The sequence below is a fragment of the Microcebus murinus genome, chromosome 10 (genome assembly GCF_040939455.1).
Source record: "Microcebus murinus isolate Inina chromosome 10, M.murinus_Inina_mat1.0, whole genome shotgun sequence".
Taxonomy (NCBI): domain Eukaryota; kingdom Metazoa; phylum Chordata; class Mammalia; order Primates; family Cheirogaleidae; genus Microcebus; species Microcebus murinus.
The window spans coordinates 53,797,957-53,824,148 of record NC_134113.1 but is presented as its reverse complement, the minus strand read 5'-3'; the positions used below and the strand labels follow the sequence as shown (position 1 = coordinate 53,824,148).

The 26,192-nt window shown below is 48.1% G+C and overlaps 1 protein-coding gene and 1 non-coding gene across 2 annotated transcripts; both read left to right on the top strand.

Annotated features, from left to right (window-relative positions):
* Positions 1-3,785: 3,785 nt before the first annotated feature.
* On the top strand, positions 3,786-3,847 carry LOC142873573 (U7 small nuclear RNA). Its single transcript, XR_012921578.1, has one exon. It is a non-coding gene; the product is annotated as a U7 small nuclear RNA (small nuclear RNA).
* Positions 3,848-17,501: 13,654 nt separating this feature from the next.
* RND1 (Rho family GTPase 1) lies at positions 17,502-24,747 on the top strand. The gene is made up of 5 exons (XM_012758915.2): positions 17,502-17,732; positions 18,506-18,593; positions 21,230-21,339; positions 22,200-22,334; positions 23,646-24,747. Exons 1-5 carry the CDS (start codon positions 17,613-17,615, stop codon positions 23,889-23,891), a joined length of 699 nt encoding a protein of 232 aa, XP_012614369.1. The 5' UTR covers positions 17,502-17,612; the 3' UTR covers positions 23,892-24,747.
* The last annotated feature ends 1,445 nt before the right edge of the window (positions 24,748-26,192 follow it).

Here is a 26,192-nt window from a genome sequence, read left to right as displayed (position 1 = left end):
AAAGGCGCAGTAGGTGGATTTCAGGACAGGAGAAGGGTTCTGGCACGGGCTGTGAGCCGCTGAAGCGTTGGTCTTAAGCTGTGGGCCCAAATGAGGAAAGGGGTATTTAGGGCCATAGATAGAGTCAGGGGCTGAAGCAAGGGGTACTTTTACTGGCAAAGATTTCTTCTGAAGTTTTTCTTAATCCACTGAAAACATTAAAAACACCCTAACAGTGAGGAGGAGGTATTCATTCATTTAATAACTGTTTATTGAGTATCAACTATTACATTCATTGATGAATGCATCCAATCAGAAACAAGTATCTAAGAAATGCCTACACTGTTTCTTAACCTTTGGGGGACAGAGGGTGTCACGTATCCTTTTGAGATAATGATAAAAAATACAGAATATCTCCCACAGAGAATGCACTAAGAACCTACAAACATTTTCACATGATCATGGGAGGCCCATCCATGCATTAAACCCCTGGTCTGGACACTGGGGATACAATAGCAAGCCAGTTAAGCATGATCCCTGCCCTGCCTGAGCTTGGCAGGCTCGTGGGAGGCACAGACAAGGAGATGCTTGAAATACAGTGGGCAATCCAGGTGCTGGGAGACCCCAAAAGAGGGCCACCTCCCTAACCCAGGGGCCTCACAGAGGGCTTCCTGAAGTGACAGGTAAGCTGAGACCTGAAGAAGGAGTAGGAGCTGGCCAAGCAATGACCGAGGGAGGAAAGCATGCATAAAGGCCCTGAGGAAAGACAACAGCCAAGCTGAGAAACTTACAGCAAGCCTTCGTGGCTGGCCAGGAGGAGGATGGAGAGAAAGGAGGCTGGAGGGGTAAGTGCCATCTGTACTTGGGATACAGCTGAGAACAGGGAGACAGCTGCTGCCCTCAAGGACACAGACAAGAAAGCCAGTGGTTATGATGCCCACGATATGGGAGTGTGTGGGGCGAGCATTGAACTCAATCTTGGGGATCAGGCCCAGGGCCCAGAAAGTGGGGCTCCAGAGGCAGGTGGACCTATGGTACATTCAGTGCATTTGGAATATTCTCAGCCTCTGAAGATAGCTGCAGGGGAGGGAGAGTGGGGTCAATAATCTGCATACATTGATTTGACTGCAGCCTACCATTAGGAACATCTTTTTTTGCTGTTGAGACAGAGTCTCACTCTGTTGCCCTGGATAGAGTGCCATGGCATCAGCCTAGCTCACAGCAACCTCAAACTCCTGGGCTCAAGCGATCCTCCTGCCTCAGCCTCCCAAGTAGCTGGGACTACAGGCATGTGCCACCATGCCCAGCTAATTATATATATATATACACATATATATCACTCTTGCTCAGGCTGGTCTCGAACTCCTGAGCTCAAACGATCCTCCTGCCTCGGCCTCCCAGAGTGTTAGGATTACAGGCGTGAGCCACCATGCCAGGCCAGGAATATCTTTTATTCTAGGAGTGAGGAGGGTTGGGGTGGGGGAGAGCTCAGCTCTACTTTTTTTTTTTTTTTTTTTTTAATATTTCCCAGGCTGGACTCAAACTCCTGAACATAAGCCTCAGCTACTACAGGCGTGCACCAACTTGCCCAGCCACTTTTTTAAGTACCAGAGTTGTGGCCATAGGCAGCTTTGAGTAAGCAGAGAGAACAGCAGGCTCAGCCTCTGGCTCCTTGATGTGGGCCTAGTGGGTAGGACTGGGAGAGCCTGGAATGAGACAGAGAAATGGGAGAGATTGCAGTGATTTATTGCCAGTGATTCAGTTTATTTAAAAAACAATCTGTGGTCTCACTTTCCATGGTTTCAGTTACCTGTGGTCAACCTTAGTCCAAAAATATTAAACGGAAAATTCCAGAAATAAACAATTCATATGTCTTAAATTGCTGCCGTTTTGAGAAGTGTGGTGAAATCTCGTGCCATCTCATTCCATTTCACCCGGGACATGAATCACTCCTTTGTCCAGCATATCCATGCTGTAGATGCTGCCCACCCATTAGTCACTTAGTAGCCCTCTTGGTTATCAGATCAACTGTCTTGGTATCACAGTGCTTGTGTTCAAGTAACCCTTATTTTACTTAATAATGGCCCTAAAGTGCAAGAGTAGTGATGGTGGCATATCATAGTTGTTTTATTTTATTACTAGTTATTATTGTTAATCTCTTACTGTGCCTAATTTATAAATTAAATGTTATCATAGGTATGTATGTATAGGAAAAAATATAGTGTATGTAGGGTTTGGTGCTATCTGTGGCTTCAGGCATCCACTGGGTGTCTTGGAACATATCCCCTGAGGATAAGTACCATAAGTGCTGTAAACTTCCCATATGCCAGGCACTGTCCTAAACACTTAGCAAATATTACCTCATAACATGCCTAGGAGATAGGCTTGATCATCATCATTTTACACATGGGGAAACTGAAGCACCAGGCAGTTTAGTAACTTGACAAGATCAAACAGCAAGTAAGTGAAAGAGCCACTATCTGAACCCAGGCAGTCTAGCTCCAGAGTTTGTGCTCTTCACCACTAAACTATGCTACCTCTTGGCCGGGCGTGGTGGCTCACGCCTGTAATCCTAGCACTCTGGGAGGCCAAGGCGGGTGGATTGCTCGAGGTCAGGAGTTCAAAACCAACCTGAGCAAGAGCGAGACCCTGTCTCTACTATAAATAGAAAGAAATTAATTGGCCAACTAATATACATAGAAAAAATTAGCCGGGCATGGTGGCGCATGCCTGTAGTCCCAGCTACTTGGGAGGCTGAGGCAGGAGGATTGCTTGAGCCCAGGAGTTTGAGGTTGCTGTGAGCTAGGCTGACGCCATGGGCTCACTCTAGCCTGGGCAACAAAGCGAGACTCTGTCTCAAAAACAAAACAAAACAAAACAAAACAACAAAAAACTATGCTACCTCTTGAGAGGGAAGGCAGTTGCAAGGGTTAAGAATTGAACCTGGGCCTCCCACATAGGACAGATAGGAATTCTACCACTCCACCTCCCAGGCCACTGATAAGGTATAAGGAGCACCTGCTGCAAGAGCGGTCCCAGGAAAGTGGGAGAAGCCATGGGAAACAGTGAGGACTTACAACTGGGGGAGCTGCCAGAGATCGGGGCCTAGAGGACCAGCACTGGAGAGGGGCAACTAGTTAAGAGATAAGGTTAAGCCTGGCATGGTAGCACACGTATGTGGCCTCAGCTACTCCAGAGGCTGAGATGGAGGATCCCTTGAGCATAGGGGTTCAAGGCTGCGGTGGGCTCTGATCGCATCTGTGAATAACCACTGCACTCCAGCCTGGGCAACATAGCGAGACCCTGTCTCTAAGCATTAAAAAATTATACACTGCTTTGGCGACCATCTCCAGTGTGCTCCTTACTTCTGCCAAGTAATAAAACCCCTTTGTTATAACGACAACAAAGAAACACTTAAAAATTGTAAAATGAAAGAGAGAGTTAAGGTCAGGGCATTGGTGAAATGGAAACTCCTGGGGCCTATGAGATCTAGCCCCTATCATCTTCCCTTGTCATCTCCTGCCATTCTCCCCTCACTCACCATCTTCCAGTTACACTGTCCTTTCCTGCCGTAGGGCCTTCGTACTTGACGTTGCCTGAGCCATGAATCCTCGCCACACAGACGCGCCTGCCCTTTTCTAGGCTGACCCCCACCCATCCTCCACATCTCAGCCTCACTGGCAGTTCCTCGGAGAGGCCCTTGGATCCAGTCTCTGGATTAGATCTCTTCTCTTATTTTCTCATGGTGGTACCCTATGATCAAATATTTTCCGTTATAACCTGTATCACAATTTAAAATTATATATTCAAGTTACAGCTCTTTTAGAATTTGTCTAGCAGGTCTTCCGGTCCTTACTGGAAGCCCCCCCCCCAAAAAAAATAAAAAAATAAATAAATAAATAAAATTATATATTCAGTTGTGTTTATTTAATATCTAACTCTCCCATTACACTTACACTGGCTTACACTGTAAGCCCATGAGGGCAAGGACCCCATCTTATTCTCCACTGCAAACTTTGATCCTAGCACAGTGCTTGATACATACAGAGACTACCATAACATTTGCTAAATGGGTATATGGATTTAGAGGCATCTTAGAGGTCTACTGGTCCAATGCTTCTTTCTTCTTACCATATGCCCAATTGGTGGTCACCTACCTTCTCCTTGAATATTCCCAGCAGCAGAGTACTCAATACTTCATGAAGAGGCCTATTCCACTTTTTTATTTTATTTTATTTTATTTGAGACAGGGTCTTGCTCTGTCACCTGGGCTGGAGTACAGTGGCACAATCATAGCTAACTGAAGCCTCGAACTCCTGGGCTCAAGTGATCCTCTAGCCTCAGCCTCTTAAGTAGCTGGGACTACAGGTGCATGCACCACCACACCTGGCTGATTTTTTTTTCTTTTTTTCTTTTTTTTTTTAGTAATGAGGTCTCTCCATATTGCCCCAGTTAGTCTTGAACTCGTGGCCTCAAGCAGCACCCCCCTTTTTGGCCTCCCAAAGTGCTGGGATTACAGGTGTGAGTCACCATGCCCCACCTCATTCCACTTTTGAAGAGATTTAGTAGTTAGAAGGGTTCTCTTCATCAGAGAAAAATCTGATGCCCTGGTTCCCTCTTGGTCTTAGTCTGGGCCTCTGGAGCCACCTCCTTTAAACCTTTGCTGACAGCCATCACGCTTGCCCCAAGCCTCCTCCCTCAGCCTTCTCTGTGCCTCCTCACCAGTCGCAGCTCTGGAAGGCTTGGTCTCTCAACACTTCTTTACCCTGGTCCCCCTTTCAGGAAACACTCCTTTTGGTCAGTGCCGGGATTTGTGATTTATTATCATTTCCCCAGGCACTCTAGCAACTGGAATAGAGGCCCAGCATGATGAGGGAAGGGAGGGAGGAGAAAGTGAGAAAAGAAAGCTACTTTCTTTTCCACCATATAACCAGATGTGTTTCTCCAGGAAACAATATTATTGATGATGGTGGGGGCCCCAGGCTAGTCCTAAACTAGATGTACCACTGTCAGCTGCATTCTGGGTCAAGTGGCCTTTCTGGACCCATTTAAGATTTCTTCTCCAGGAAAAGTGCGTTTGGGTTCCAAACAACCAAGTTATATATAAACCGTTTAAATAACCAGCTTACAAATTGGGAACAGCTTCTATAGAAGTATTTAGGTAACACTGAGTGGGAGAGCGAAGGGATAAGAACAGAGTGGGCTTGCTCAGAAAAGTTTCCAAGAAGATTTTGAAGCAAGCATAGGAAAAGTGGGAAGGGTTGGACAACCCTGAGTTTAAATCCCAGATATTCCACATACTGGCTGTGAGCATTTGCTTAATTTACCTAACTTCCTCTCATATTCCTCTCCCTAGTAACAGAAGACAGTTTTGTTTTTTTTTTCTTTGACCCAGGGTCTCCGTCTGTCACCCAGGCTGAAGTACAGTGGTGCAATCACAGCTCACTGCAGCCTCGAACTCCTGGGCTCAGAGGATCCTCTTGCCTCAGCCTTCAGAGTAGCTAGGACCACAGGCACACACCACCACACCTGGCTAATTTTAAATTTTTTGTAGAGATGGAGTCCTCCCTATGTTGCCCAGGCTGGTCTCAAACTCCTCAAGCAATCCTCCCACCTTGGCCTTCCATGGAATTATAGGCATGAGCCACCAAGCCCTGCCTGAAGACAGTTATTTTTACCTCACAGAATTGTTGAGGACATTAAACGACTGTATTGCCATCAACACAATGCCCGGCGCATACGTGCTACATGAATGGTAGGTATTGTAATGTTTTCCAAACAGGGGTCTTTGTCCTCTTTTGGAGTGAGGTAACAGGATCTACGACCTGCTAAAGTCCCTGAACCCTATATGCAGTTTTCCTACCTGTGGGAGCCCAGGCTTATTAAAGAGAGAACTGCCCTCTGCCTTCCCCAAACACACATTCCAAAGGGCGGACACTGAAAGGGGGCTCCAGAGAGGAGATAGGGGGACAAAGGAGCAGGGGTCTGAGTGTCCCCGAAGACGAGTGTTTCTGTAGAGGTGCCTGTCCTGTGTGGACCGCCATGACTGCCTGTCGGTTTGACAATGTAGGCAAACATGCTGCCTGCTCTGCCTGTCAGCGTGACTCCGGAGACTCCCCTCCCTCCCGCAGGCTCCATTACTCAGCTCTTTGCAGCCCCGGGTCTTATCACTTAGCTGTCTGCCCTCTGGCCTCTTCCCTTTGTTTACCGGCTTGGCTGGCTTTCTCCTCTGGGAACAAAGGAGGTGTTCAGTTCTGGGCAGTGCCTGGCTCTCGCTGCCCCACCCCCACACTTTCCCCTTTCCAGGAGGGTTGCCCCTGTCTCTGACAGACCCCGCCGTTCTGAGAGGCCCCTTCCCACAGTTCCAGGGAGAGGGGAGGCTGAGCTCTTTGGTTGGCACCCCTTTTTTCTCACCCTCTGGGCCCCATTCCCATCCCCAATGAGGCCCCTGAAGCTCCACTTGTCTAGGCTGGAGACAGCTCCTCTCCCTATTGTCTGGGCAGGATTTGGAAGCTCTGGTTTCCATAGCAACCCCTGGGCATTTAATTAAGGGAGGAGGCCTTCTCTTCCAGCCTGGGCAGTTCCAAATCTCAGCCCGAAAGGATACCCTGAGGGGGTGAGGGAAAAGTGTTGTCCTCCAATATTGCACAATTCTGGCTTCCCCACAGAGTTCATTGTGGCTTTCCCAGCCTATCCCTCTCCTACCTGCCACCTCTGTCCTCACTTCCCACCAGAGCAGACTGGGGGAGACCTCTCAAACCAGCTAGGGCAAACCCCAGGTCCCAGGCTAGTAGAGGTTTCAAGGGGTGACATGCATTTTCTGTAAGGTCCCCCTCCCCTATGTACACTGTTGCTTTGTTTCCTGGACTATGTATGAGGTTGGGGATAAGGGTAGGAGATAATTCAACACTGGCCCTACTATCCAATGTCTTTACCATAGAATGGGTTTAGGGGCTCTTTGAAGCCCCTGAAATTGAATGTAACATGTGTATAGGTTCATTATAAGCTTTCCCCCGGATACTAGGCACACATCTTTCACAGATCCTCAAGAAAGGGATCTGTGATCTCTGAAAGATTCCTAGTACTGCCATTTGCTGGCGATGAGACCTGAGTCAAATGACTTAACCTCCCTGTGCCTGTGTGTTCTCATCTGTGAAGTGGAGATAATACTATTAATACTTTAACAAGATTGTTGGCACCTTAGTAAGGCTGTTGTTCTAGTAGTTGTGATTACTATGAGAGTGGGCTAAATGGAATACCCCACACCTTATCCCTCCCACACTCACACCCCCTGGAGGTGACAGGTCCGCCCTCTCGGTGGGGCGCATTCATCTCCGCCCCTCTCTGCCCCCGCCAGGCTGCTGGAAAGTGCTCCAGACGCTGATAGCTGATCGGAAGCCGCAGCTTCCTAGAGCTTCACGTCACGCAGTGGAATTTCCAAGCGCAGGTCACTGAGTTATCCCAGTTCCTGAAATTCCTGTCTCAGATTTCTCAGCTGTCGCCGTGACCACTTTTCCCCATTTCTGGTCAGGTTACTTTGTGTGTGTATGTGTTTCCTTTTCATGGTATTTTTAGACTTTGGAAAAAATAAACACAATTCACACACTAGCACCTCCCTGATCTTTTGGCTCTCCACAGGCATGGGGGTGGGGGCATTTCTTCTCCTGATCATTCTTCAACCTTGTCCGCAACCCCATCATACATCATCATCGTCTGTTGAAAATTCCCAGACTTACCCTCCCACCTCCCATCATTCTGCCCCCCATCCCCTCAGCACTGATATAAGCAGATTGTAACACAGTTCTGAACTGTATGTGTCTCTGGGTCTATTATCTTTTTTATATTCTCTTGTTTCCCTTCTAGAAATTCTAACCCCTTTCCCTTCCTTCCCCTCTTCCCCATGGCTTTTTCCCCTCCCTTCAGAAAAAGCAACTCTATCCCTGCAGTTCTTGGCTTGTCCCATTGAGATAGCACCTGACTCAGAGGAGGAGCTGTGGGGCAGGTGACCCCTGGGCCCTGTACACCACCAGTTCATAAACAATAAAGTAGTATTTATGGTTGGCTCATGCCTATAATCCCAGCACTTTGGAAGGCTGAACTAGCAAGATTACTTGTGGCCAGGAGTTTGAGACAAGCCTGGGCAGATCCTGTCTCTACAAAAAATAGAAAAATTAGCCTATAATGGCAGTGCACCCCTGTAGTCCCAGCTACTTGGGAGGCTGAGGCAGGAGGATAGCTTGAGCCCAGGAGTTTGAGGTTGCAGTGAGCTATGATGATGCCACTGTACTCTAGCCCAGGTGACAGAGCTAGATGCTGTTTCAAAAAAAAAAAAAAAGTATTTAATAGAGAGGTTTAAATGAAACCACGCAAGGAGAGCACTTAGCACAGTGCCTTGCAGGTGGCAAAGGCCTCAGGAAGGGAACTGTTATTTCCTGGATCTGAGGGTTCTACAGGACACAGGGTCTTTTCTCAGCTCTCTTTCTCTCAGCTCAGTTCAAACCCCAGCCTGAGGCACTGAGCTGGACTCAGTGTCAGAGGACACAGATGATAGAGGGAGGTGGCAAAGGAGAGTGTGGGGAAGGCTGAGAATTAGATTTGTGAGGGCAAGAGAAGGGGATTTTCATTATTCAACCCAGAGAAAGCTGAAAGAGGGAAGGAAAGTCTCTTAATAATTAATCACAGTTTGGCCAGTGCTACTGTGGCAATTGCATTTTCCCTCCTTCAGGGAAGAGGAAGTGTTGAGTGTGGGGAGACTGAGGCTGGCCATCAGAAGAACATCCCAGCTGTGGCAGAAACCCTGGCCCAGGAAATCCAAAGTCCTTGCCAAGGAAACCAAGGCTCCCAGAGGTTGTGGCTTATCTAAGGTCACAAATTTAGTTAAGTGCTGGGCCCTGGATTCAGGCCTCAGCCTGCTCAATGCAGAGCCTTCCCACCCCCATGCAGTGCGCAGGCCAGCAGCCCCCGAGGTGTCAGGTGGGAGGGAGGCGCTGGGGACTCCTGGTTTGCTTAAGATTCCCAATCCCCAGGAAAGCTTCCTGGAGATGTGCTGGAAAGAGCATGAGGTTGCACAATTGAAGCCATCCCCATTAGACATGAGAAAGCCCAGGGGCAGGTGGAGTGATTTACCCTAGGTCACACAAGTCGTAACTGATCGGGTCAGGATCCCAACCCAGGCAGTGTGGCTCCAGCTAGTGCTCTGGACCTGCGCTGCCTCTGCGAGCGTGGGAATCAGGTTTTGAATCCGATCCAGCTGACTCCTGAGGCGGAATGTGTCATGGTGTTCCGTACCACTTCTTCCACCCTCAGAGGGCTGAGGATTGACTGAGACAATGCAGGCAGAACATTTAGCACACAGGAACTACCTCGCCATCGCTTGTCTTCCTTATGTCCGGTTGGCTCCAGTTCTGTCTTTCCATTATTTGTTCTGTGCCTGGGTTTATATCCTCGGCCTTCAGGAGACTGGAAGCGAGACCCTTCCATGGTAACTGTCCTCAGTTGACTGTCTGACCTTCTGGGTCCTGCCCACTGGGCACGGCCCTGGGAGTCTGGAGCACATCCTCTGCTGCGTCCTGGAAAACTGGATTGATCATCGGGAGATGTGGAGGGGCTCTGGGAAGTGGTTCCAAACTCACGCTTTGTAGGGGAGAATGCGCAGGCCCAGAGAGAGCAAGAGTCTGCTCAAGTGTAAGCAGACTCCCTCAGTCTACCTGTGTTACTGAGGACCTGCTGTGCTCGGTTCAAGGTACAAATGGAGAAGGCAAGAAGGTCTGCCCTTGCAGAGTTCACCCTATCATAGTGAGAGAGAAAGACTATCAACAACAACAATAAAAAATAGGTGAACAATAAAACATAAACCAGAAAAATTTCATTGTGATAAAGGCCATACTGAGAACATGGACGATAAGCTTCAGGTGGCTATTTTATTCTGGGTGACCTCTGTGGGCAGGTAACACTTAACCTGAAATCTAAACAATGGCAAGGTGCCACTTGCGACAATCAGAGAGAAAGGCATTCCTGGCAGAGAAAAGGCCCTGAGTATAAGCTTGGTATGTTGGAGGAGAGTAGGCAGCGAGGTCAACTGAGTGAGTCCTGACAAGCATTTAAAAAAAATGAAGTAGAAAAAAATCAGAGTGCATTGTACTTAGTAAAGGCAAATGTTTCAGCAAGCTTTAGGAGATATATATACACACACATATGTATGTAGAGAGATATAGTATGTGTAATTTCTGTTGATATATCTATATCTATACATAGTATGAGTATTTTGGATTGTGATATAATATGTATTTCTGACTGTAACTTGTAGACAGAAACATCTGAAAGCCAATATTGAAGGAATCCAAATGAGTTCAATGTGGCTGGAGCATAGTGGGAGAGAAGAACGGCAAGAGACCAGGCCAGCCAGGGGGCAGGTCACGTGTGGCACTATGTATGAGCCAGGATGAGAAGTGAACCTGACCCCACGGAAAGACTTTAAGCAGAGGATAGACATGATCTATGCAGTTTCTTGTGTTTGTTTTTAATCTATCCATTTGCAAATAGGGGAACCAAGTGTCCTTACAGTCATTTTCCCAACATAACAGTTTTATCTCACTTTTGCAGGCAAGACATCTGAGGATAGGCAGGAGCAGAGTTATACTTATGTCTATCTTTGCCAGATCAAGGACTTCCCAGAGGGGCCCAGGAGAGTGGAAGCAAGAAGACCCCAGGGAGGCTGTTGGAAGGGGAGAAAAAGCAGGATCAAAAGAGGGTAGAGGGGTGAGGGAGTTGCCACAGGGGAGGATGAGGAAGTAGCTGGACCTGGGAAACTGGAGAGGGAGTAAGCCTGGCTCAGGGTCCACATCATTTCTCAACTCACTCTTATGTCCCTGAGGTCCTTTCCTCCCTTACAATTACTCCCTATACTCCCTACCATGCACCCAGCAGGTGGTCACGGTGGTCTTGGCCAAGCCCCAGGGTGGTGGCAAGACAAGGCAGGAAGGCCTGCATGCTGCCTCTCTCCAGTCTCCTGTTCTCACATGCCAGCCCCAGGTGTGGCTATGGCTGAACTCCCTTTGGCCCCCTCCTTCTCTTCTACGTGCCTCCACTCCCACCCCCACTCAGCCAGAGCCAGGCAGCACACAGGCTTCTTCACAGCCACTGTCTTCAACACCTGCCACTGTTTTTGCTCTGTCCCCATCCTCGGCCACTTCCCTCCTAATTCTTAGTCCAGCTCGAGTGGCTTTTTCCCCCTTCTCTTCTCCTCCCATGCATATACTTCTATTCACACACACACATACACATACACAGTCACACACAGGTCCTCTTCCCCGACCTCCATCTCTTGCTTCCAAGCCACCCCATTCCCCTCGAACATTCCCTACACTCAGGCTCACCTCTCAGCATCCTAGTCTTCTTTGGTATCATGGCACATATCAGTGCTTTCTTCCAGGAAGTTTTCCAAGAAAATTCTTCTCTTTTTTTTTTGTTTTCTTTTTTGGAATTTTTTTTCTTTTCTTCTTTGAGACAGAGTGTCTCTCTGTTGCCCTGGCTAGAGTGCTGTGGTGTCAGCCTCGCTCACAGCAACCTCAAACTCCTGGGCTCAAGCAATCCTCCTGCCTCAGCCTCCCGAGTAGATGGGACTACAGGCATGTGCCGCCATGCCCGGCTAATTTTTTCTATATATTTTTAGTTGGCCGGCTAATTTCTTTCTATTCTTAGTATAGACAGGGATCTCACTCTTGCTCAGGCTGTCTTGAACTCCTGACCTCAAGCAATCCTCCCACCTCAGCCTCCCAAAGTGATAGGATTACAGACATGAGCCACTGCTCCTGGCTGTTTTCCCTTTTGAAAAAAAATTTTAAAATTTTTTTTTTTTTTTTTTTTGAGACAGAGTCTCACTTTGTTGCCCAGGCTAGAGTGAGTGCCGTGGCGTCAGCCTGGCTCACAGCAACCTCAAACTCCTGGGCTCAGCGATCCTACTGCCTCAGCCTCCCGAGTAGCTGGGACTACAGGCATGTGCCACCATGCCCGGCTAATTTTTTTTTTTTTGTATATATATTTTTAGTTGGTCAATTAGTTTCTTTCTATTTTTGGTAGAGACGGGGTCTCGCTCAGGCTGGTTTCGAACTCCTGACCTTGAGCGATCCGCCCGCCTCGGCCTCCCAAAGTGCTAGGATTACAGGCGTGAGCCACCGCGCCCGGCCCTGTTTTCCCTTTTGTTTTCTCACCTGGCTTATGTACCAAGGCCCAGCTCCCTGGAAAAGGAGAAAAGACAAGCCTGAGAAGGAGAAAAGCAGCCCCTGACAGCCAGGAACTGGCCTGGCACTCTCAGCAATGCTTTGGTTTTCTCCTGCCGGACAGAAGTATTTCACAGAATACCAGCATCAGGAAGGCCACTCTATCGCTATGATAGATTAAGACAAAAAGAAGACCTCTCTGTGATCATATCTGAACAAAGACATAAACAAGAACATTGTCCAAATCACAAAAACAGCCAGCTATCCCCACATTCTAGCCAATAAGTGAATGCTGCTGCTTTACCAATCAAAGCTTTATCCTTATTTCATTCTTCCCACTTTCTATATAAGATTTATTAAGATATCCCACTTTGTGACCAGCATCCAATCCAGAGCAGTCCCACTTCTTTGACCTCTCCCCCAAATTACCAAATGGAAGTCAAAAATCCTAAATCAGTTCTAATACCTTTTTATCAGATGTACCACAGTTCCACCATGGTGTGCATTCTTATTGAAATGAGTCTACAAACCCAATTTTGTTCAACTACAGGTGTCTGCTGGAGGTCTTTTGGCTGGAAGGAATGGATAATAAAAAACAACATGTAGGTAGATGTATATGTATTTTTCTTAAAGTACAAACTTCTATATCTTTGGATTTGAAGTGCATCTTTATTATATTTTAGCAGCAGATTTCCCTTCCTAATTATGTCAATTTAGATTGATTCTGCAGTCCTCAGGCATGCTTCTCATTGTCCTACATTCATAGTCATCTTCTTCCAATCTTGTATTGGAACTGAGGCCCAAGTGAAACCACCCTGTTCCTTGATCACCTGACCAGATCTGCGCTCCTACTACACTTGGTTTTAATTACTTACCAGGCTTTTTGCCTATCTCCCTTCTTAGCTGTGAACTCCCTGAAGGCCGAGCTTGTGTCTTAAAAATGTGGTCAGCACTTCAGTGAGCTAAAATGCCAGCAGTCAAAAGGTCAGGTGTTCTGAAGTGCCAGGGGCCAGAGACCCCTGAGATCATGAGAAGTTATCGCTTAGGACTGAGAAGTGGAGCACCTGAGTCATGTTAAGGGCAGGAGAGAACGGGCCGTGCCCTGCCAGGCTCCTGGGAGCTGAAGGTGGCAGGGTGCCTGGGGGCTCTTTGCAAGAATCCCTAGGGCAGAGAATGTACTGGGTTTGTATATTCTCTGGTAAGAGTCAGAGTGAATTTTAATTTGCTACCATCCTGAATGTCTTTGTGTGTTGTGCCACTGTCCCAGATACAGGACTTATCAGAGTAATCAGAACCCAAAAAAGGTAGGGCAGCCGTGGGCTTTGGGGGTGTGGTATACACACACACATACTTGTGCTAGAGGACAATATCCAGACCAGTAGTTTTAAAACTGTGCTCCCTGGGGTTTGTCCCTTGGAGGTTCTCAAGGAGAGGAGGGAAGGCTGGGTGACACCCCCCTCCCTGTCTCCTATTCTGGTTCAAAAATGCTAATTCAGAGCATTTTTGTTTGTCATCTTTTTGGTGTTTTGGGATTCTGCATAAGATGTAGTTCATAAAAGAGTTTACTACATTTAACCAACACCATGGAGATGTAATCAGCAAAATCCAGAAGGTGGAAGACACTGTAGAAAAACCTGGTTTCTTCAATAAACTGCAAGAAAAAAAAAGGGGGAGGAAGAACCTATAAAATAAAAATCATTTAAGAGCCACGTTAACCAGATTTAACATGTGGATCTTGTTTAGATTCTAATTTGAATAAATCCAAGATGGACACAATTGTGGAAATTTTCACACTGACAGGATATTTGGTGATATTAAGAAGTTATTTACTTATTTTTAGGCTAGGCATGGTGGCTCAGGCCTGTAATCCTACCACTCTGGGAGGCCAAGGCGGGAGGATTGCTCGAGGTTGAGAGTTTGAAACCAGCCTGAGCGAGACCCTATCTCTACTAAAAAATAGAAAGAAATTAATTGACCAACTAAAAAATATATATACAAAAAATTAGCTGGGCATGACGGCACATGCCTGTAGTCCCAGCTACTCGGGAGGCTGAGGCAGCAGGATCGCTTGAGCCCAGGAGTTTGAGGTTGCTGTGAGCTAGGCTGATGCCACGGCACTCACTCTAGCCTGGGCAACAGAGTGAGACTCTGTCTCAAAAAAAAAAAAAAAAAAATCATCCAGTACAGGAGATATAGGGGAGAAAAGTGGGTGGGAATATAGATGAATCAAGATCATGTTGATAATTATTGAAGCTGGTGATGGGTACTTGGGGATTCATTGTATTATTCTTTCTACCTTTTTAAAATGTTTGAACATTTCCACAAGAAAAAAGTTTTTAAAAAACAGGTTAATGGAGACTGTATAAAGAAGATTTGGAATTATAACTTTATTTTTCAAAGTAGCAGCTTTATCAAGACATAATTCACATGCCATACCATTCACCAATTTTTACTGTGCAGTTCAGTGGTTTGTCATCAGTCACTCCTTTTTTATCCCCCACCCCACAGCCCTATGTAACCACTAATCTACTTTCTCTTTGGAATTGCCTATTCTGGACATTTTGTAGAAATGGATCATAGGATATGTAGTATTTTGTGATTGGCTTCTTTCACCTTGGCATAATCTTTCCAAGTATTACCTTCTTTTAAATTTTCCTGATCTTGACAGAGAAGATCTATCCTATAAATGTATTACTTGGGCTATGGAGTTTTAAATAACTACACTTGGAAGAGGTTTAAACAAAGTTGGAGGAGGAAGCTGGGCATAGTGGGCACCTGTAGTCCTAGCTACTGAGGAAGCTGAGGTGGGAGGATCCCTTGAATGCAGGAGTTTGAGACCAGCCTGGGCAACATAGCAAGACCCCAGCTCTAAAAAAAAAAAAAAAATAGGAGGGAGTCTAACTACTAAAAAAGAAAAAAAAAGGCCTAAAAACAACTTCTCTAGTTAAAGCCCTCATATTACATTTAAGGAAAGGCGTCCAGACAAAGAAGTGACTTACCCAAAGGTACACAGTTAAGGAAAGAGCTGGGTCCAACAGCCAGACCTACTGAACTTTGGCTTCATTCCTCTTTTTATGTTGCCACGCTGCCTCCAGACCTAACACACACACTCACACACAACTCCTTTCCCATCGCAACTCATAAACATAAGACCCACAAAACATCTTTGGAGACACATCTTGAAACTCAGCCATGGTGGAGGCTGCTCTGTAACATGGCTCAGGCTTTCTGCTGCCCAACCCTGAAATGTAGCAACCCAGGGAAGAATCAGTGCTAGCACGAGAATTTCCATCTCAGAGGAGCTCAGGAATGGCAACCTTGTTAGAAGCCAGATGAAGCTGTTTGCATAACAGGAACAGTTTTTACTTATACTGAATGTTTATTTGGAGTGGTGGGTGGAGCGTGTGTGTGTAGGGGGAGGCTTGTAGAGAACATGGGAGAAGGCTAAATTCTTTTGGGGCTGCATTAGAGGGAACTCAGTTAAGGGTTAAGAGGATGTATTGGAGGGAACTCTACTGATGCTTCCAGAACTAAGTACCATTGAGACTGTGGGTGGGGAGCAGGAGGATACAGAAGGAGAAGGTCAGGCGAAGGAAAGGATTCCAGATTAAGGCAGTTCATGATCTGACAGCTGTTCCTGGAACTCTCCCAAACCATACTTATGGGCAGCTCAGAGAGGCTGTCAGCCTGCTGGAAAAGGGCAAGGAGAGGACGAACTCTATAGACAGAACAACATCTGAGGACTGAGGATGAGGCCTGGGGGAAGGTAGAGGGAAGAAACTTCCAGAGAGCCTGAGAAAGGAGGGTAACCAGCTAATGGTAGCACCTGGATAACCCTCTGTCTACCCTGAAGGTTTTCTTGATTCCTGATTCCCTGGAAATGGGTGGGGCTTAGGAGATGGGTAGAGGGCAGTGCAGGCCTTGGCACCAGAGCCCTCCGTCAAGCAGCTAGGACTTGGAAACCATAGGATTTGACTGAAAGGACACTGGCTAGAGTCTCAAGATAGTCTCAGAATAACTTCCACTCTCCTACTGTCTATAGTGGGCATTGAAAATCCCACTCTTAGAGATCTGTCCCTTTGGGTCTAAGGAAGGCTTAAGCATCCTTTATCACAGAGGAAATATCCCTTGGTGGGGCGGCAATGACTGTGAAGGAAGAGTAAAACTCAGATGGAACAAGACCCAAGGCATGCTCCAGAGGTTCCGGCTTGACAAAGGGAAGGGATTGCCCCAGGTTGGTCTTCTCTTAATCCCTATTCCCCAGGAGGCCTTATTTGGACTCTTGGTTCCCATATAATCAGTGGTTTATTTAAGCTGTGCACATCCATGGTTCTGTCTTCAGTGCAGAGGCTCCCCAAGATACAAAGGCTCTGAGGGGCAGGGCTCTTAGGCATTTACATAGCTCATCTCAACTTCTGCTCACCTTCCAGCCTTTTCTGACCTCAAAGTCCTAGGCCCAGTCTGGACTTTAACCAGGCGACACACATTAGTGCGTCAGTGTCAGAATGTGTCAACATGGAACTAGATCTGTGCCTGATTCATCCAGGAAATGGAACCTAGGCAGCAGAACAAACACCCCTAAGCAGCTCCTGTTAGCCTTGGGGTGACAGGTTGTCTGGCCAAAGAGAAGGTGACTTTTGTTTACTTTGTTCTCTTCCTGTCTTCTATCTCTGCTTGCCAGAATCCAGCATTCTTTTCTCTCTGTCCATCTCTGGGTCAGGTGCTATATAGTTTTTTCCAGATGTCACTAGAAAGTTTGTTTTTGCTTTTGTTTTTTGGTGGTAAAGGTGATGCCTAAGGAAGAGACTTGGGCTTTAAGAGGGGTACAGCAGGAGCTGATACTGGAAGGGGAAGCCAGAAGTAGGAACTGGTTTGGATGGGTATTAAATGGAACAAAAAAGTCAGAGGTCTCTGGGGCTAATCCCAGTGCTCCAACCTGTCTATAGTTTAAGCAGGTCCTGCTTTTCTCCTGGGACAGTCCCTGAAACTCCACCTTGACTTCACATCCTGGTTCCAAAGCTAGTTTATGATTTTTGACACTAATTGGTGGACACTAACGATCATTCAATTTTGCTTCAAATACCCTCCCCCTTTCCTAATACAAATGTAAAACAGCGTGGGAATCCCCCTTCAGAGGGAAGAAATGGTGCAGCTTTAAGGGAAAGGGAAGGGAGGAAGGGTGCTGATATAGAGCCTCCTACCATTGGCTGCTGGAGGGGATCCCATGTCAGGGATTGGCCTTGACAGAGCCCGCCCCCTGTTGTGATTGGTTTAGCCAGAGCAATATAAAGCGCCTGTGCCGGCCTTTTCCTCAGTTGGAGGGAGACAGGGAATCCGGCTGGTCTGTGTTCTGAGACTCACCTGGCAACCCTCCCCTCTCAGGATCCAAGTCCAAGTCTCGCGGAGGCTGCAACCATGAAGGAGAGACGGCCCCCTCAGCCAGTCGTGGCCAGATGTAAGCTCGTTCTGGTGGGGGATGTGCAGTGTGGGAAGACGGCGATGTTACAGGTGTTAGCGAAGGACTGCTATCCGGAGGTGAGCTGCCCGCCCGCCAGCCGGCTTTTCTCCCCGCCTGCTTGCTGGGGGGCGGGGGGCGGGAGTAGATTCCCACCTGCCCAGGAGAGCTGTCTCCCCCAGCCCCACCGCAACCCATCCTCAGCCGTTTTCTGAGGCTGCCCCATCCCCAGCTGCATTGTGACTGGAGGACTGCCCTGCCTTAGCTTCCCCTGAGACCTGTCCCACTTCTGCCGCCCTGATGGCTCCTCCTCACCTCTTCACCCAGAGGCACCGATCAAATCCCCTCGTCCCTGGAGTCTGCTCTCAGGAGATGGAACTGGGGGCATTGGAGAGGCTGGGGTTTCTCCTTGACGTAGTCCCTGCCTGTCCCCTCGCCCCTCCGTAGAGGTTCTAGAGTGTGCCTCCAGGCAGGCTACTGCAGTTCACCTGGCTCAAGGGGCTTGTAGGGAGGAGATGAAGAGGTGGAATTGGCTTGTGGCTCTCTAAAATAGGGAGACAAACCGATCTGGGGATGAGGAGTCTGTGTGTGTGTGTGTGTGTGTGTGTGGTGTGTCCCTGACCGTCTAGGATATGGGGGGCTTGTCCCTGGCTGGGGGGGTCATTCACATTTCTTACTTGGATGGAGCAAATTGCCTGTGCCTCTACAGCCCCTTCCCTCCTGCCCTGTGTATCCCCTCCTCTGGCTCTTTATCTCCTGTCACTTTGGTGTCTCACTAGATGAGTGCTTGTGTAGCCAGCACTAACCAGAGGATTCTGAGGATAGGGTGTGAATGGTTCCTCTTTTCTCACAGACCTATGTGCCCACCGTGTTTGAGAATTACACAGCCTGTTTGGAGACAGAGGAACAGAGAGTGGAGCTTAGTCTTTGGGATACCTCAGGTAAGACTCTGGCCCCAAATGCTCCTTTCCCACCTCCACTGATCTGCTGCTGCTGCTGCTGTCTTTTAGAAATTATTTCCCAATTTGGTGAAGAGAAGTATAGCACTTGCCAGGAAACAGAAAGACAGGGATCTGAAGATTTCTTAGTTGTGGGGAGGGGTGGTGGTTGGTCAACTCAGTTGAATGGGCTACAGATGAACCCCACAGGACCCGCTTCTGTGGGTCTAGTTCTATCCTTCAGAGGGCTGGGGTGGTGAGGTGAAGGGAACCATGAATACTCCCTGGGGGCGGGGGCTGCAGTAAAACAGGGCTTCTTGATTCCCACTCCCTGCCACCCATCACATACACACATACACATATACCATGCACACAACCTTTCCTTCCCCAGATCAAAGCCAAATAAGAGGCAGGAGGTGTGGTGCTGCTGGAGGCAGTTGTGGTTGGGGCAGGGAGACAAGCCTTCTCTGGCAGAAATATTGCTCAGACTCAGTTTTCTCTCCTGCATTCCATCTCGGGCCACTGCTGTCCTCCTGCCGCAGCTTAGCTCCACTCGTCACACTTCTGCGGCTCAGGGATGCAGCGATGCATCATCGATGTTTTAGAGGGTGGGGGAAATGGCTTAATATAGGGCGTTATCTTGTTAATAGTGGCTAGTGGGGTCCAAGGGGTTGGTTCTGGCCGTTTTCCCTGTACTGAGGTGAGGTGGAAGATGCACTGTCTCTCTAGAATGTAGACAACAATATTTTTCCAGCCTGTCAGCCCCAAGCCCTTAGTGCTAGGCTATCCTTTGCTTTGATGCTGACCCCTTTCCACATCTCTTTACCCCAGATCTTTTTTCATAGACTGCCTCAGAGTCATAATTAAGGAATAAAAGCCAGAAATAGGAGGAAGAAAATAAAATCTAGTACTCCTCCAAAATGCATATTCATGCTGAATTTAAAGAGGAACTATAAATCATCAGGGGTTTCCTGTTACATATAATAAATATGATGTCCTACTCCTCCAAAGAGCTGTTATTCCCATGCTCCAATTTTGAGGTCTGAAAAGGTTGGGAGTAGGAGATGGGTTGACAGAAAATAAGACTTCCTCTTGCTTCCCTACACCAAACAAATATTCCTCAACCTGGTATGCTTTTCTGTGTTGCAGTTCCAGGGGTTGGGAGGCAGGGTTCTAGTTATCCTGGACTGTGCTACGCTGGCTGGATTGGACTAGAATGCAGCTTGGCTGCATAATGTATGGTTTTTTGGTTTTTCATCTGCTGTGCCCTCCTACCTCCCAATCTTCCCAGAATCTTACTGCAGCTCATCTCTTTTCACTACCACCGCCCAAACCCCCTGCTGCTTTGCCCCTCCTCCCACAGTCTGAATGCAGCCCTGAATCCCAATTCAGATAATGGAAAATCAGCAAGTGTGGTCTCTATTCCCTGTGTCACACCCCCACCACCCAATTTCAGAAAGGATAAAGGCTATCAGTAATTCTCAAACTCCCTCTTGCAGATTAGATTCCTGTAAGGAAGGAGGAAGTGGCTGTGGTGTGTGGGATGGGGCTTCCCAACACTGGGGCCTGGATCCATCCTGTTCCCATTATTCACTTGCTGGTCTTAGGGGAGGGGGATCGAGCCAAAATGGAGGCCTTGTCCCCTCCCCCTCCCCCAGTGCTGCAGTGCTTCTATTCCTCAGTGCTGCAGTGGTAAGACCCCACCTCAGAAAGGGATGGGGGCGATGGCTGAAGGAACAGGCAGCTATCCCAACTCCCGTGTACTCCTTTTTTTTTAATGACCACCCCCTCCCCAGCTTGGATTCCCCCCAGTTTCCATGGCGATTGCAGTGCGGGGAGAGGGGCTGCTTGCTATTCTGAGCACGGCTTGTCTGGGTTCCAAATCCGCTATTGCTCCTTCTCTAGGGTGGTGGGGGGTAGGCTCAGCTCCTAGCATTCTCCCATATAGGACCACCTGGGTGGGCATTGCCTACTCTCCTCCCAGTGAAGGATCCTTGCTCCAGCCTCTAAATCCCCAGCTATTGGTGCTGCTGCCTTCGAGACTGCCTTCCTGAGATCTTAGGGATAGGGGCTACAGCTTTCCTTTTGCCCTTTTCAGTGTAAGCAATTTGGGAGGGAAGAGGAGTAGGGCACAGAACCCTTGATGGTCTCCCTCCCCTGCCAACCTCCTGAAGCTCTGAACCCATGGTAAAGAAGCAGAGCAGCCAGTTATGTAACAGGCAGGTTTGTTTCTTCACTGGGGAGACCCTGGAGCAGAAGAAACAAGCAGAGTTGGGCAGCAGGCAGACCCTAGAAAAGAGGAAACCTAAAACAAGCAGGATTGGGAGTACCTTTTGAGACTCCGAAAACTAGTAGATCTCAAAGTAAGCCTTTTCTGCAGGAGACCCAGACAAGATCAATTTATATGTCATGCCTTTTATTTTGCCATCTCTTCCTTTTTTCTGGACTAAGGGAGATGATATTCTGTGCTGCCTTCTGGCAGGTGGTCAGTCCCAAGCTTCTAGGCTGCAGCACATTCCCCTGGGAAAGGGATGGATCCTCAGGGATCAAGAATGGTATTCCTGAGGCTCTTTGGACTTAGGCCTATAAGGAGGGGAAAGTACCATAGCTCTGCATCAGCTCTTTTTCCCCTATACCAGGATCTCCCTACTATGACAACGTCCGTCCGCTCTGCTACAGCGACTCAGATGCAGTATTACTATGCTTTGATATCAGCCGTCCAGAGACAGTGGACAGTGCACTCAAGAAGGTAAGGCTAGGTAAACTGCACAATCTCTAATTCAGCATGAGAACAAGAAGGAATCTTTGGGACCTTGTCACCTAATTTCATTTTGTGAAACAGCAAGAAACAGAGGCCAGGGGAAGGAACGGCTTTGCCTGAGACCACACCATTAGCTATAGCTCTGAGACCAGAACCCAGGTCTCCTTACTCCTCTGTGTCCTGCCCTTTTCACTGTCCTATACTGCTTTGCCAGAGGCCCAGCAAGCAAAGGACTGAGAGTCAGAGAGCCTTCGGGGAATATGTTTGTGGGTCAGGGATAGGATCTTTTGAAAGCTGCTTTAAGAGATCTTGATCCCAGGCCCACTGAGACTGGGCAAGCTAGGCAGGTCTGAGCTGAACTATTGGTGAGAAATTCTTGGGTCTGGGTGGATCTGCTTATACTGAAGAGTCCCAGGAATCCTTGCAGAACTAGCATAGTTTCTCAGAAGGTGCTGGGATTATATCCTTTCCTTGGGAAGAGATTGGTTGGCTTCCCCCTGACCTTTTGGACTTGTAAGGCCCTTTGTTTGGGGTGAGAAGGCAGATTCATATCCTCTGTGTGTGGCAGAGAGTGGGAGGAGAATTGCCCCTGTGCTTTTTCTGGTGACTGGGCTGTTGACTAACGAGACGGTTCCTGGGTCAGTACTCTGGTGGCCCCAAAGGCCTCATGGGCAGGAAGATGATGTAATTAGTGCAGTGGAGATGCTGTGACTCAGAGGGAGGACTGGGCTAGTGATAAGCAGGATGATGTGTATGATGTTGCCAACTGGGCTCCTCTGGGTATGTCTCTGCCACTGACCCTCCTTCCTTCCTCCTTCTCCTTCCCTTCTTCCTGCTCTGGCCCTCAGTGGAGGACAGAAATCCTAGATTATTGTCCCAGCACTCGTGTTTTACTCATTGGCTGCAAGACAGACCTACGAACAGACCTGAGCACTCTGATGGAGCTGTCCCACCAGAAGCAGGCACCCATCTCCTATGAGCAGGTGTGTGTGTGAGTGTGAGTGTGTATGTGTGAGTGTGTGTGTGTTGGGGATGAGGTGGGGATGAATACAGGTAGAGGGATTGAAATATGGCTCTTGTTCAAACTCTCCCACTGTGGCAAGAGAGAATGGTATTATAATTAGCAAAGTAGTCACCTGGATAATGGGTACCTGTTTACCTAGGTATATGTGTGTGCCAGCATTTCTAAGATTGCATCGTGTGTGGACCACTTGCATTAGAATCATTAGAGGTGCTTGTTAGAATTTCAAATTCCTGGCTCCATACCTATAGAATCCCTCTGGGAAAAAGATATGGGTGGGAATCTAATCTGCATTTTTGACAAGACCCCTGGATAATTTCTTTTCTTTTCTTTTTTTTTGAGGCAGAGTCTCACTCTCTTGCCCGGGCTAGATGCCATGGCATCAGTCTAGCTCACAGCAACCTCAAACTCCAGGGCTCAAGCAATCCTTCTGCCTCAGCCTCCTGGATAGCTGGGTCTATAGGCATGTGCCACCATGCCTGGCTAATTTTTTCTATATATTTTTAGTTGGCCAATTAATTTCTTTCTATTTTTAGTAGAGATGGGGTCTCTCTGTTGCTCAGGCTGGTTTCAAACTCCTGACCTTGAGTGATCCTCCTGCCTCGGCCTCCCAGAGCGCTAGGATTACAGGCATGAGCCACCGTGCCCAGCCTAACCCCTGGATAATTTCTTATGCACATGGGAATATAAGGACCATCTCTTTTTTTTGAGACAGAATCAGTTGCTCGGGCTAGAGCGCCATGGCATCAGCCTAGCTCACAGCAACTGCAAACTCCTGGGCTTAAACAATCCTTCTGCCTCAGCCTCCCGAGTAGCTGGGACGCAGGCATGTGCCACCATGCCCGGCTAATTTTTTTTCCATATATTTTTAGTTATCTAGCTATTTTTTTTCTATTTTTAGTAGAGACGGGGTCTCTCTCTTGCTCAGGCTGGTTTCGAACTCCTGACCTTGAGTGATCCTCCCGCCTGGCCTCCCAGAGTGCTAGGATTACAGGCATGAGCCACTGCGCTTGGCCTGGACCATCTCTTTTAAGCCAGTGTTTCACATTAAAATCTGATTTACTTAGTCTGGCATCAGTATAGTTTTAAAAGCATCCCAGGTGATTTCTAATGTGCAGTTCGGCATCATCTTAAGAAAAATAATCGGCAGAGGGTGGTGGTGGGAGACTGGCTGTTGGGTCCCACCTGGAGTAGTCTGGGGAGTGGCACATAGAAGGCAGTGTTGCAGAGCGATTTTAGACCACTGCATTAATGACCTCACCTCCTCCTGCAGGGCTGTGCGATAGCCAAGCAGCTGGGTGCAGAAATCTACCTGGAAGGCTCAGCTTTCACCTCAGAAAAGAGTATCCACAGCATCTTTCGGACAGCATCCATGGTGTGTCTGAACAAGCCTAGCCCAATGCCCCCGAAGAGCCCTGTCCGAAGCCTCTCCAAACGACTGCTCCACCTCCCCAGTCGCTCTGAACTCATCTCTTCTACCTTCAAGAAGGAAAAGGCCAAAAGCTGTTCCATCATGTGAAGTGGGAATTGGAGGGGGGAGACAGCCCCCCATTTCCTCCCTTGGGGTGCAGAGGCACGGGGAGAGGGAGGATGAAACAATTTAGGACACTGGACATGAGTTTTTCAGATGGCCACAGTGGGGGCTTGGAAGGAGACAGGAATGGGACGAGGAGGGAGCCAGGCCCGGCATGAGGACCTGACACTGAAAGAACCATCATACCCCAAGCCAGGCACGAGGCTGTGGAGGGGGCAGCTGCCCCAGTGCCCTCCACTCCAGAAGAAGGAAAGGTGTGGGGGTACGGGGGGCATGCTGGTCTCATGGGCTTGGGGGCCTATGGCAGCCTCACCTTCAGCATCATGCCTCTTCCACACAGTGTTTCCATGCAGCCGGGGGATGGGAGGGGTCCCTGAGCCCTTCCCTTCCCCACTAAGGAGGCAGCAGAGAAATGGAGAGTGGGGAAGCCAAGAGGCAGGTCCCTTAGGAGCTTAGCCCAGGTGCTTCATAATTGAAATCAGAAGGGCAGGAGCTGGTCAGAGCCAATAAGAAGGAAACCTCATCTTTGCATAGCCCATGCCTCATGGAGAGGTGACATCATACATTCACATGCTTCTCACCTAAGTCCCCAGGATCCAAGGGAGAAGCCCCAGACCCCCTTCTCTTGCAGAGTGTGGGGGTGGTGGTGCTGCAGGGGCAGGGCTGGGTGGGGGTCACCAGACTTTTTCTGCCCTTAGGGCAGTACAGCTGGCATTTGTTTTATAGACTCTTGTCTTTGGAATTGGGGGGAGGGGGGAGTGTTTCAATCTGTTATATGTTCTGTGTTTAAAGAAGAAAAACTATTTATTAATGAAATATATAACACATATTAAGAAGTTGACTCTATTTTTTTTTGTTTGTTTGTTTCTTCCTTTGTTTGGCCATTGGCCCTTTCTGTGGGTTGCAGATTGGCTGCCTCCCCAGTTCCCTAGCACCTCCAACAAGGAACTCCTCCCTCTCTTCCCCCACTCCCTGCCAAGTCCTACTAAGCCAAGAAAGAACGCCTTAGCCCTGGAGCAGGGTTTTTCAACCTTGGAACTATTGACATTTTGGACTGGATAATGCTTTGTTGTGGGGTGCTGTCCTATACAGCGTAGGGTGTTTAGCAGCATCCCTGACATCTGGCAGGTGCTAGATGACAGTAGTACTTCCCAGTGTCATAACCAAAAATGTTTCCTGATATTGCTAAATGAGCCCTGGGGCAAAATCACTCCTGGTTGAGAACCACTGCCCTGGAGATTCTAATGGAGTGAGACAAGGTGGGGTGAAATCAACAGTAGAGGATCCAAGCTGCTGAGATCCCACCTGCTGCAGGGGACAAACTTATTTGGGGATCCCTTAGTGGACAGACTAAGCCGATGCTGGGGAGAGGCTTCTGGGGTTCCAATCTCCTCTGAGTTTGAAGAGAGGAGACACCTGCCATTGGAAGGATGACCTTCCAATCCCAGTGCCTGTTAATGGCAGCTCAGGGGCCTTAACTTCCCTTCTCCTCGGTGACTTACAGCTCTTATTTTCCAAGTTTCATGGTATAGTGCTAGAAATAAAATGTTACCATGTATTGAGTACTTACTATGTTCCCAGCACTGTGCTGAGGGCTTTATCTACATTTTAACATTTAACCTCTAAATGATAATAGCTAACATTTATTAAATGTTTACTATGGGCCAGGTGCAATGGCTCATGCCTATAATCCCAGCATTTTGGGAGGTTGAGATAGAAAGATCCCCTGAGGCCAGGAGTTCGATACCAGCCTGGGCAACATAGTAGACCCCTGTCTCTACAAAAAGGAAAAAATATTACCCAGGGGTGGTGGCATGTGTCTGTATTCGCAGCTATTTGGGAGGCTGAGGAAGGAGGATCGCTTGAGCCCAGGTTGCAATAGCTGTGATTGGGCCACTGCACTTTAGCCTTGGAGACAGAGCTAGACCTTGTCTTTCTCTCTCTTTTTTTTTTTTTTGGAAACAGAGTCTCACTCTTGTCCAGGGTAGAGTACAGTGGCATCATCATAGCTCACTGCAACCTCAAACTCCTGGGCTCAAACGATCCTCCTGCCTCAGCCTCCCCAGTAGTAGCTGCAAATACAGGCACATGTCACCACACCTAGCTAATATTTTCCATTTTTTGTAGAGATGGGGTCTCACTTTTGCTCAGGCTGGTCTCAAACTCCTGACCTCAAGCTATTCTGCCTCAGCCTCCCAGAGTGCTAGGATTACAGGCATGAGCCACTGTGCCCAGCCTAAACTTTATCTCTTAAAAAATGTTTTCTGTGGGTCAGGGGCACTTGTA

Bases quoted from the DNA above. Each gene is read 5' to 3' on its own strand.
- RND1 (XM_012758915.2), top strand. From the start codon at position 17,613: ATGAAGGAGAGACGGCCCCCTCAGCCAGTCGTGGCCAGATGTAAGCTC. The intron at 17,733-18,505 runs GTGAGCTGCCCG...CTTTTCTCACAG, and splicing joins CGAAGGACTGCTATCCGGAG to ACCTATGTGCCCACCGTGTT. The intron at 22,335-23,645 runs GTGTGTGTGTGA...CTCCTCCTGCAG, and splicing joins CACCCATCTCCTATGAGCAG to GGCTGTGCGATAGCCAAGCA.